This window comes from Amphiprion ocellaris, chromosome 7 (genome assembly GCF_022539595.1).
Source record: "Amphiprion ocellaris isolate individual 3 ecotype Okinawa chromosome 7, ASM2253959v1, whole genome shotgun sequence".
NCBI lineage: Eukaryota > Metazoa > Chordata > Actinopteri > Pomacentridae > Amphiprion > Amphiprion ocellaris.
The window spans coordinates 1,905,634-1,918,293 of NC_072772.1; the positions used below are offsets into that span (position 1 = coordinate 1,905,634).

A 12,660-nucleotide genomic window follows, 5' to 3' on the forward strand; every position below is an offset into this window, starting at 1 on the left:
TGGTCTTCCTTTCCAGGCTCGGTCCTCGTGAGCCAGTTTCGTCGTAGCACTTGATGGTCTTTGTGACTGCACTTTGGGATACATACAAGTTTTTAAAAATTTTCCAGACTGACTGACCTTCAGTTCTTAAAGTAATAAAGGAGTGTTGTTTCTCTTAGCTGATTGGTTCTTGCCATAATATGGATTCTAATAGTTGTCAAAAAGGGCTGTCAGCTGTTTACCAACCTGACTTCTGCACAACACAACTGATGGTCCCAACCCCATTAAGAAGGCAAGAAATTAACCCTGACAAGGCACACATGTGAAGTGAAAACCATTTCAGGTTCTACCTCATGAATCTCATGGAGAGAATGCCAAGAGTGTGCAAAGCAGTAATCAAAGCAAAGGGTGGCTACTTTGAAGAATCTAAAACATAAAACGTGTTTGACTTCACACTTTTTTGTTTACTACATAATTCCAGATGTGTTCATTTATAGTTTTGATGCCTTCAGTGAGAATCTACAATGTAAATGGTCATGAAAATAAAGAAAAACCATTAAATGAAAATGAGGCTGCTGCAAAGAGAGTTTGTAGAATAATGCTTAAATGTGATTTTATTTACAAATTCATAAATACTCATTTTATAGCAAGCACTGCTACATATCGCCACAAATTTGATGCACATTTTTAAAGTGATATTCTTCATGTTCATAAATACCTCAATATGTTTTATACATAGAATTAAAGTAACTTGTTAGAGTTTTGTTTCTTTTCAAGTCTTTATCCTAAATATGTTGCATGCTTATATTAATTTGGAGATAAAATTAGCCTTGGCTGATAAAAGACAAATTAGATGCAAGTCTGTTTTAAAAGTCAGACTTATGCACTTAAATTGCTGTTAAACTGCCAATGAAAATGTTTAGTACAAACATAGAGAACATGCTTTTCTTGTGGAAATGATTCTTGTTTGCCAGCCTTGGTTTACAGGTTGGGGGAAGGGGAGTAAAGAGTGACAAACCTGTGTTTGACTGGAGGAAATCTAATGTTACAACTGAACCTGTTCCCCCCACTGCAGCTGTTTTCATTTCTGACATTTAAACAGATGAGTGCTGCATGTAAACAAGCCTGAAGATAAGAATTTACACATTCTAAGGCCGTGGCATCCTGGTGCTTTAGTGCTTTCAGATGCATGTGACCATAAGAGTCCCTGGTTTGAATCTGACTCAGGACTTCTGATGCATGTCATCCTTTGCTGTCATTGTTTACTCCAGGCTTTTTAATCTCCATTTAAGGTGAAAGTATCCCAGAAATACTGAGAAAAAAGGAGAAATACTGAGAACAGGAATCCATCCAATGCCTTAAGAAGTTTAACTTTCATCTCGTTAACCATTCAAAAATTTGTGGGAAACAGTGCGTTAAATACCAACAATGTCTAAGCCTTTAAACTGTGGCCTGAAGTGGTGAAATATATCTAAGGGCATTTAGAGCTACTCTGTTTTTAGGTCTAAATTTCATGCAGCTTAATACTTGTTGCATAACTTAATCTACTAAGTAGGGTAAAGATGCACACTACCAGTCTAAAGTTTTAGAACACCCCAATTTTTCCATTTTTTTTGGAGGCTGTGCTGTCCACTCCATGTTTTCAAGCTTACCATCTTGGTCTTCTCCTGAGGTAGTTCTGGTTGAGCTTGGATTGATGTTTTGGGTCATTATCTGCTGTAGGATGAACCCCTGACCAGCTAGGAACATACCAGAGAGTTCTGCATGGAGCTGCAGAATGCTGTGGTAGCCGTTTGGGTTCAGGGTTCCTCTCACTCTGTACAAGAACTAACCCTGGATCCAGCAGAACAGCCCCAGACCATCATGCCTCCTCCTCCGTGTTGGACAGTTAATGCAACCCACTGAGGAACCATCCTTTCTCCTACTGGACGGCTACAAAAATCCTGATGGTGAACCAAAGATTTCAAATTTTGATTCATCAGTCCATAATACCTTCTTCCAGTCTTCAGTAGTCCATTGGCAAGCATCTTTTTCTTATTCTGACGTCTTAGCAATGACTTTCTTGCTACAACTCGAAGTCTTCTCTTTACAGTTAAACTGAGACTTCTTACTACGACTACTATGAAGCTGATTGAAGCTGTTGTCCCGTGAGCTCCTATCACCAAGCTGTTGACTCTCAGAAACTTGTCTTCTGATTCTGTTGTGGCTTTGGGTCTTCCAGACCTCTTCCTGTCAGAGTTTCCCCCAGTTTCTGAGCCTTTTGATGGTGAAGAAGACTGTACTCTGTGACACTTTGACTTTTCTCTGTAGGAAAGATGTACATTTTTAAGTTTTATGATGGCCTGTTTCTCTTCTATTGTTAATTGCCTTTTCCTTTCCATTTTTATAGCAACACACTACTTTCTGCAGTACAATACTGTTCTAATAATGCGCTCGATGGTATGATGCCATGGCGTGTTCCAGCACTACTTTCATGCAGACAGAAGGGGTTGTAGGTAATCTAGAAAAGTTGGGACACCTGTGGGATTTGGTAGCACCAACTTTCACAGCTTGTTCGACCTTCACTGCTGCTGAACAGCTTTAAGTTGTTAACCCATTTCTTGTTCCCTGAAAAAAGGATATTTGTGTAATCCTGAAAAGTACTTTTTTTCAGTTTTGGGTAACTTACCTGTTTTTAAAAATCTCTGGCAGTTCAAGACTTACCTTTGTACCATTTCAAGCTATTCACTGGACTTGAACTACTTGAATTTCAATGAAAAACTGGGACAACTGGGGCGTTCTAAAACTTTTGACCGGTAGTGTAAATGTGCGGAAGTGCTTGAATAAATATTAATTGTGTGCTAAAATAAGTTAATTAATCATAATTGATCATAAACTTTGGTTGTATACAGCAAGAGCAGCAAGAAGGAAGAAACAGTTGTGTCTTGTGTCAATTCTTTTTTCTTTTTTTTAACCTTATGTGCACAGATTCAGACTTTTAGGATTTAATACATAGCAAGTTTAAGGAATCAATCCTGTTATCTTGCAGTGTGGGGCTTTCTGTATCACTGTTCTTCTTCAGTCAGTTTCTGGTTTACACATATATCGATACATTACAGCTATATTCCAACTTTGCATTGCATAAGTGTAGATATACTGTGTTCGAGTGGCGTCTTAGGTGAGCTGGTGTGCTCGAGCTGCAGCAAGTGGAAGAAGGGGCTTGTAGATGGAGGACATTTTTAGGAAGGAAAGGGTTAATTCTCAGTCAGGCATTAATGAGACCACGTTGGATCAGATGTACTGTATCAGATGTTACTGAGGAAATAATGTGACACTCGACCAGCTCTGGGCAACAAACACTACATCAGTAGGTACTAATGTTTCTGCAAAATCCCAAATTACATTCAGTGAAATCTGAATTACATTAGTGAGACAATAATCTAACAAGTTTCAGACCTGCTGGAGTCACATTAGTGGCTGTATTTTGACAAGTTATGTACAATATGTTATGTAACAGATAACCTTTGGGTGCGTGACGCTACACACCCAATGATTCCAAGAAACAGCACTGAGGATGTGTCCAAGAATACAAACTATATGTTAAAAGCTAACTTAGAAAGCAATGGAAGTTAATTTGTAATGTTGCAGAGCTGTGTGTGTGTGTGTGTGTGTGTGTGTGTGTGTGTGTGTGTGTGTGTGTGTGTGTGTGTGTGTGTGTGTGTGTGTGTGTGTGTGTGTGTGTGTGTGTGTGTGTGTGTGTGTGTGTGTGCGTGTGCGTGTGTGCGTGTGTGCGTGCGTGCCTGCCTCAGTTAACTAATGACACAAACAGAGGCTTTGAACTCTGCAGTTTTCATTATGGAAAAATCTCTTTCTGGAAACTGCATTCACTGTAACATGTAATTTAACTGTCTGTGATACATTCATTGGTTGCTCTGTAATGTGTAACAACACATTCTCCCCCTTTTCTGACACTCCACGTGATGTTTGTCTCTGTTACATCAGTTTTAAGGTCAAGAAAGAGGCTTTGCTGTAGATATAGTCAGGTCCATAAATATTTGGACATTGACACCATTTTCAGCATTTCAGCTCTGTACACCACCACAGTGGATTTGAAATGAAACAATCAAGATGTGCTTTAAGTGCAGACTTCCAGCTTTAGTTCGAGGGTATTTACATCCAAATCAGGTGAAGACCGCAGAGAGAGAGAGTGTGTTCTTGATGTGACCAACTATTGTGAAGGGTAAGAAAAACCCTTCACAATAGTTGGGCACAGGGATCAGGGAAAGGATTCTTCTGTCGTCCACACTTGTTTTCTGTGGTCTTCTGGGTCTTTTGGCATTTATGAGCTGATCAGTGCATTGTTTCTTTTACAGAATGTAACAAACAGTTGATTTGGCCATACGTCATGTTTTTGCTATTTCTCTGATGGGCATGTTTTGATTTTTCAGCCTATTGATGGCTTGCTTCACTGATAGTGACAGCTCTTTGATTCTGATTCTGATTCTCTTTGGACTTCATATTGAGAGTTGACCTCACCAGATTCTAAACGCAAATACAACATTTGAATTGAATTCTTTACTTTTTATCTGTTCAAATGTGCAAATGAAATAATGAGGTAACACACACCTGGCCATGGAACAGCTGAGCAGCCAATTGTCCAATTACTTTTGGTCCCTTACAAAGGTGGAGGGCACATCTAAAATGTGTTGTAATTCCTGCACTGTTCACCTGATTCGCATGTAAATACGCTCAAATTAAAGCTGGAAGTCTGCACTTAAAGCACATCTGGATTGTTTCATTTCATATCCATTGTGGTGGTTTACAGAGTCGAAATGCTGCAAATTATGTCAATGTCCAAATATTTATGGACCTGACTGTATTAGCAGTAGTAATGGTTTGCAGAACCAGCAGATGGACTGAAAGTTTTGACACTGTTTCCACTTTTGCTTCATTGGTTCTACCAAGTTTATAATTGTATTTCCTAAACAAATGGGAATAAATTGAAAACAAAATAGGAATTAACAGACATATCCACTGACAGGGTGCATAAAAGGAGGACATGCTTCTTGGGGATAATTATTAGACTTCTGTGACCACTGATTTCTGCCTCTTGCTTTGTGGTTATTGGTGGAACTATACAGCGTTTTCTTCTTAACGTTATAATGGATACTGTTTTGTTGATGTCAAGCCGATTGTTAATGCCTCTCTTGCCGTATCCCTCTTATTTAGCCACCAAAATGGCTTTGTTGAGTGATAATTTAATTTGGACTCTGTGTCGACTCAGAATGCAGATTCTGCACAAAATAATGGTGGCTAAAAAAAAATAAAAATGTTTTGGGCTAGTGACACACTTCCTTCCTACACTCTGCTGCTAACTCTTTCCATACCTTTACTTCAGTCAGATTGAAATATGAAACAGGTGATTTTTATAAAGATGGTTTTTCTCTAGATGGTGCAACTTGCATTGTATTTGAGCTCAGTTTCAAAACCCGACTTTAATTAATCCCAGTTTGGACTCGAGAATAAACACACAGTATCATCACAGCAAACTGACCAAGAATCGTTGTAAAAACAGTGGAGATCAGGTGGCGTGATTTTTGAAATGTTTACAGTTTCAGTACATATTTGAATCAAATTTATTGAATTATTTACTGTTGTCATGCATGTCTTTTAAGAAGATGCTGTAATTATTTAACCACTATGATAAAACTGGAACAAAATGATCATTGTCAACAGCTTGTTGTGTAGATTTTGTAAAAAAAAAAAAAAAAAAGAAAAAAGCAATCTTCACCACATTTTGCAGTGTATACTGTGGTGTTATAGAATGGGATTTTCTCAGAGTTTGAAGCAACATGACCCCAACTGTCAACTCGGACACAAAGATGAGTTTTAGCTTTAATCAGTGACTGGAGAAGGAGGTTAAAATGAAAGACCTGGATACTTCTTCCAAAATACAAAAATAAAATATAATCACTTCAGTGCCTGTCAAAGCATTGGATAGTTATTATTAAATGTTTTTGTCCATTTTGATGAAGCACTATACTCCTCTTTCTCTGTGTATTTCTCATCTTTATTTGTCTGTTTTACTTTGAAGGCCAAGCTGCTAACCTCCTGCTTCATCGCGGCTGCCTGCTGCTGACTTTACTGGCTGCAAATCATCAGTGGGGGACGTCACATCTCTGAATGATCCAGCAGGGGCTGCAGTCTCAGACATCTACAGGGCATCTGAACTACTGACAGCCTGCCGGGTGAGGAGCAGTTTGTTGCCCAGAAATAAGCAGAAATCTTGATTGATTCACACATTCACGTAGAGAGCTGAGGAGCTAAATGACATTAGGTGAGAGGGCAGCAGCCGGTCCAGCGTGGGGCCTGAAACTAGATGCCATGCTGGGTCACTGTGGTTGTTGACACAGCACCAGTTTGTGTGGTTCACGTCCATACAGTCATCAGAGGTACTGCCACAGCTGAAAATATCTAGACCTCACTGGTACATAGTTTTTTGACATCCTATCCTGGAAGTATTAAGTTTACTCTAGGACAAACATGCGTTATGCAACACGTGTTTATTTGCTCCCCATCTATCTGAACACTCAGCCCGAGGAATTTCCAGCCTCTACATAACCTGTTTGCACTGTAACCTTTCAGTAAATAGTCCTGTGTGTCCATGACATGGCGATAACAAAAAAGGAATCCAAAAATAGCTCTTTCCTGCCATCTGCTGTCCAAAATGTATCACTGCAAGCTTCTGAATCTAACAGCATGCAGTTACAAGAAAAGGGAAAGGAAATTAATGACAAAATGGGCCAGGACAAAATTAGATTCGGAAACCATTTTTTATTTTGTAAATGGGTTAGCACTCAGACTGTACACAACAGATGTTTTCTGAGTTTGACCCAATAAAACCAAAAGGAACGTCCAGAGACGAGGGAGCAAGGTGGTCTGGTAACAGCCATGGAGTACAAGGAGAGTAAAGCTTGTCTTGTTTGTTCCTGTTCATAGACTTCGAATCTGTGTTCGGTTCTCTGGATCTTTTATCAAACGCTTTTTTTTTTTTTTTTTTTTTAAGTTTGATCTTGTGTTTTCAGGTTGGACCACCCTGCTTCCTGCCAATGGGATCCTGAACTTGTCAAGCAGTCGCTCTTGGTGAGTGATTTTTGTACAAAAAGACAAAAACTTTAAAAAAAGAAGAAGAAAAATAAATTCAAAGACCACATTACAGAACACTTGAATAACAACTGGGGGAGAGAAATAAAAGCATTGTGTAATTATGCCAGAACAAGCCCCAAAGGTAACACTCATTAAATCAATATGACAACTAGTTGCCCCATACAAACATGGGCACGTCTATCTGCCTTGTAGTTATACGTTATGAAGTACTGACTGAATTCATGCCAAGGCTCAAAACACCTCCCTTCACTATAGCTGGCAATATATAGTGCTGTGACCAGAGACGGACAGTTTTATACACTACACGTGTTATAATGACCACATTAGTCCATTTATCATACTTTTCTTCTAATAATACATCAAATAAAAAGGATAGGCTAAAATCTCTCACGACAAAGCTATGCAGATTATCATAGAAACTGATGACAAGACAATCTACTGACACACAGGCACAGTGCACAAGCTTGCAGGCAGGAATGGAAAACAAATCTTTGTAGTTTTTAAATAGTACAAAAATGCTTTTTTGAGTTTTTCATTTATTTATATTTTTTGCACATCTCAAACTATAAAGCCAGACTCTTTGATATGTGTAAATGTGAGGAAGAAACTGTAGCTATCATAGTTGCTGCCCCCCCACAAAAAAGCACATTTTTAGCTCGAGATCATAAGACATTCGCTTAATTCCACAGTTCTTCAACCCTTGGCGGAGAATCAGCAGTTCTGCTGCCAATTTTTGTTGTTTTATAAACATTTGTGTTCAATGAGTTGTCTGTTTTTAGTCAAACACATTTTATTAATGAATATTTTTAACCAGCACTATGGTAAGGCAGCGACAGACTGAATAAATTTGATCCTAAAATGGTCCAAATCTGATCCGATCCTGCACACTGTCGGTTTGTTGTGGGATTTTCTGACAGTCTCGTTCCCCCTGCAGCTGGCTGTGGGTTAATCCTGTATTTTTATAACCATAACAAATATGGTTATAATCCAAACATTGAACTCGGGCCTATGTTTAATCATTGCCAGCATATCTGTGAGATGGAAAATCCCTGTAACAGACAAACTGAAACAATAAACCTTGTAAACAAAATGTTACAACCACTTGCAGGTCAGACATGCAGAACAAGCTATTTAATGAGACTAGCCCACAAAAAAAGGTCAAACTAAAAAAAAATGCAAACAGTTTTACATTTGAACAGTAGAACATGAAAATAAGAAAAATAATTTCTATATATAGTTATTTTTTTTTAACATTTACATTTCTCATAATAATCCAATACTTTTGCACAACTGCAATTAAAACTATAAGCACAATAGAAAGTAGAGTCTAATTTAATATATTTACCAAGCGATCATTATAATTAGAGATTGTTCTTAATCATCCTGACAGGTCAAATAAAATAAGAATAAAAAAATAAAATAAATCTCTTATGACCTAAAGATAAATCCCTTGGGTGTAGTAAACATTTCATGAATAAAACCAGAAATGAAAGCACAGTCAAAGTGCACTCTAACCAATCGCCACAAGTGTGTGTTTTTTTTTGTTTTTTTTTTTTTTAAATATGTAGTTAAGGGCACTGGAAATCAAAACTCCTGCAGTGTTTCTTTCGCTCTTTGCTGCTGCAAAATGTTTTGGATTTGGGCTGGGCTTTCCCCGGCCCATCATGCTTTGCTCTCGGTGGTATTTGTCTGTATGACACTGTTGTGTTCTGCAGTGATCAGGGTGTTTGGTAAGTCTGCCTCCTCCAGTTTGCCTTTCTCATCAGAAAAAATCTTCCTGCAATGGAAAGAAAAGTTCAAAATTAGAAATCTGGACATCTCTGAGCAAGAGAACAAAAACATTCTCAGCAAACAAACACTTCATTTGAACACAGTTTTAACCATTTATTCCCAATGACATCTTCACCCAATATGTAAGAAGACACTGTGGATTTAGAGATCTTCTTACATATTTCTTCACCACCTTGACGACAGTCAGATAAAATTAACAAACAGATAATGACATACCCATATAGCTGCATCTTCTAGCATTCCTGAGCTAAAACAGCAAATGTTAAGCAAATAAAATCTATTAATCAGTTTACTTCTACTTCAAAGAGACTATGACAGAGCAGTTGATGAGCCGTTTGATATCCATGTTCGTCTTAAAGCACAGTCTCTAGACGCTGCCTGCAGCTCGTCTCTTCTGCAGGAAAACACCATAGTCCAGCCTCTGTTCCCTTTAGAGGAGCTGCAGAGTTGGTGAGGATTTCGGCAACACTCAGAGGATTATAGCTACGCCCTGAGACAAACCACCCATTTCAGACATGGAATATGTAACGTCACTATTAAAGTGATTGTTTTGAAACGGCAGCTTGTTGCAGCTGTACTCAGACATGACAGGACTGTTAAGGAACGACCCACAATGCTACTCGGCCTCTGCACAAGAGGGAGTTGTGGCACCAGAGATGGAAGAAGAAAATGTTTTGTGTTCTCCTAAAAGGTACCATGCTTGATTAATTTTACAACATGATTTGCTTTAATTAATGACCGTTTTTAACACTAGGGAGAGTCACGTAATAGATTTTCTTGTTATTTCATCTTTTGAGAATTCTGCTGCTCATTTTAAAATGTCTGACATCCCACAAACATAAAATGACAAGACATTTACTTGAGGCCCCCCTTTTCTGTTTGTTCACCGGATTAAAATGTCTCTATTTATCTGTAATTTCATCTATAAAGATGGCATGAATGAAATTTGAAATATAGGAAAGGAGACTGCAAATCTGATTATTATTGTTTTTAAGATTTTTTTGAGACTGTTTAAAGGCTGCAACTAATCATTATTATCCAGTAATCTGTGATTATTTTCTTGATTAATCAGCTTTTAAACTGTCAACACAGTTCCCTAATACCTGAGGTGAGCACATAAAATTGCTTGTTTCCTCTAAATACTTCAAATATTCAGTTTACTATATAGTAAAACGAAGAAATACGAATGACATCAACCAATTAGTTATAATTAACTGATTTAAAATGAGAAGAATCATATCTGCAGGGTTTCTTAGTGATTATTAAGAGGTGATAATAAAGTGACACATTTGTTTTGTGTTTGTAATCCGATGCACATTCAGTCCAGTCAGAACGTCATACAAAAATCGTACAAGGCCCAAGCTAGTAAGACTATCTTTGCGATTTTTACGTATTCAGGCATTTATTAAAACCTAAAATCAGCAGTGAAATCACACTTGTGTAATGAGCTACATGTCTGAAAAGGGGCTCAACTATGTTTGTGGTGAATGTTGCAAAAGTAGAGAGACCCCACAATGGAGAACTGTCACACATAAACAAAAAAAACCACAACACAATTTCACTCCTATCCACAACAGTGTACTACTAATAATCCCAATGTCATTACCACAATTTACCATTACAATATTTCATATTGTGTGGTCAATGGCAAGATGCGGTGGTGAATGAATGGGCATACAAGTTACACAACCACACATACACACACACACTCACGCACAAACACACACACACACGCACACAGATAAACCTCTAGAGGGAGCCGTACTCATCGTTGACAGGAGGAGCAGTCTTGGCCAGAGTCTCTGATGCCTCGCCTGGGGGGGGGAGGTCTGCTCCGTCTCCATTGGGCAGAGAGAGGGGGCTGTCTAAGCTAATGAGGTCTGCGGGGGGCAGGGAGGATCTTTCGGTTCCGTTTGTCAGCTCTAAGTCTAAATCCACGTTTTTGAACCGCGCGTCAGGGGTTAGTAAGTCATACGTATCTGACGGCAATGTGAGGAAATCATCGGAGATTGGTGCCTTGAGACTGGCGGGGAGGTGAGTGGAAGAAATTGGAGTAACAGGTAAAGGGGAGGAAACGCCTGCGACTAGAGAAGCAGGTTTCTGGGTGTCCAGGTCTTCAAGAGCACTGTGGATCACTGGAGGAGCTGCAACAGCTTTGGCCGTAGGTATGTTATTGTCAACGGTTTGGTCATCAGGTTTGTCTGTAAGGCTACACCCACTGGAATCTGGGGCAGTAGGTTTACAATGTGGGTCTGGTTGTGGAGGGGCAGTAGTTGCTCGAGTGGAGGCAGTTTGTGCTGGTATCTCTGTGTTTAAGGCTACAGCGTTTGGCTGTGTGGAAAGCTTGGTGACCGGTGTGCTTGGAGCGGGTTTCTTGGTGTTAAAAGCGGGAGAGGATGATGGCGAAGATGAGGCGAGAGGGGAAACAGGCGGGCTACTTTTAGCATTCAAGGCTGCCAGTTTAGGGGAGTGTCTACGCTTTGGTGGGATTGGTGCCCCAGGTTTTTGAGGATTAATCTGATCAGGCGTACGAGGAGGAGTGGTTACTTTCGCTGGTTCTTCTGGAGGGTTAGCTCCTCTTTGCTCTATTAACGGCGCTGTTTTCGCTTCGACGGCAGACGTGGAAACGACGGGAGTCGGCGGGGCCGTGTTCGATTCTGGGGTCGGGGCCGGAGCCGCAAGAGGGGAGGGTGAGGGTTCGTTGGCCGGGGTAGACAGGCTACAAGTGAGGGTAGTGGTCTCGCTAGAGGGGCTGTCCTGAGCGGGATCAATTGTTGCAGTGGCTGTGTCAGAGTTGGTGGCTACGGAGGAGAGGGTGTCCAGTGCCAGAGCAGCAGTGTAAGCCGCCAGCCTGAGAGAGCAGGGAGAGAACAGAGACACACAGACTAGACACCAGGGTGACTGTGACAGAGGAAGGGTGGCTCGGAGGAGAGCATGCAGAGGGATTAGTTGGCTTTAGAAATTCACACAAACATAGACAAAGCAACTAAAAAATAGCAACTATTAAGCCTAGTGAGAAAAAAAAAAAACAAAGAAGAAAAAGAGGGCGTCATGCTGTGAGTGAACATTCAAGGATACATCCCATACACACACCAACATGGAGTACACTGACTAGGAAAACTAATGTACTTAAAAAAGGCACCAGCCTTCCTGTGTAAAACTACAGCACCACGCAGAACCACCTAAAAGGGTTAAACAGTACCAGTGACAATCTCATACTGCATCATCTAATTTTTCCAGACTGCTGATATGAGATGGCTTGCTGAGGTTGTCAAATGGCTTCATGAGTTGACCACACTTGAGAGGACAAAAGCCTTTCTGTGTCTTTGACTGGTATTGCTTCAACCTTCATGTAATGAGACAGAAAATTTCCAAAAGCTGGAGAAAAAACACAAAGTACAGTAATCCCTCTGTAAGGGAATAAAAACAGAAAAGCAACACAGTCCAGTGGACTCCACTCAAGAATGACCTCGACTTTTTAAAAAATTTCAAGGGTCAAATTTTGTCCTGTTGAATAACATGATTATTCTTTGAAGTGGAGTGCAGTGTACGACAGCTAAAAGACTTGAGCGGTAAAAAGGCTGTGTGCTGTTTGTCAGCTTTTACTCACTCTGGCTCTGTGAGAGGTGTAGTTTCACTGGGTTCTATTGGTCCTGCTGCATTATGATTGGCTGTGCACTCGTCCTCTGTTCTGACTTCCACTATCGGCTCTTTGGATTCATCTTTCCTGTACGACAGAGACAA

General features: G+C 39.9%; 1 protein-coding gene across 6 annotated transcripts in view; it reads right to left on the bottom strand.

The window, feature by feature from the left end:
* Positions 1 to 6,772: 6,772 nt before the first annotated feature.
* The window catches only part of ncam1b (neural cell adhesion molecule 1b), a 78,422-nt gene continuing 72,534 nt past the window's right edge, over positions 6,773 to 12,660 (bottom strand). For 3 of the 6 annotated variants that reach the window (XM_055012019.1, XM_055012018.1, XM_055012017.1), the window contains 3 exons: positions 12,527 to 12,643; positions 10,682 to 11,767; positions 6,773 to 8,902 (listed from right to left, as the gene is read on the bottom strand). In XM_055012019.1, the coding sequence (XP_054867994.1) occupies positions 8,788 to 8,902; positions 10,682 to 11,767; positions 12,527 to 12,643 (1,318 nt within the window). In that variant the 3' untranslated portion in view covers positions 6,773 to 8,787. Of the gene's footprint in view, positions 8,903 to 10,653; positions 11,768 to 12,526; positions 12,644 to 12,660 lie in introns of all 6 variants that reach the window. The other 3 variants (XM_055012020.1, XM_055012021.1, XM_055012022.1) reach the window with 3 other exon arrangements.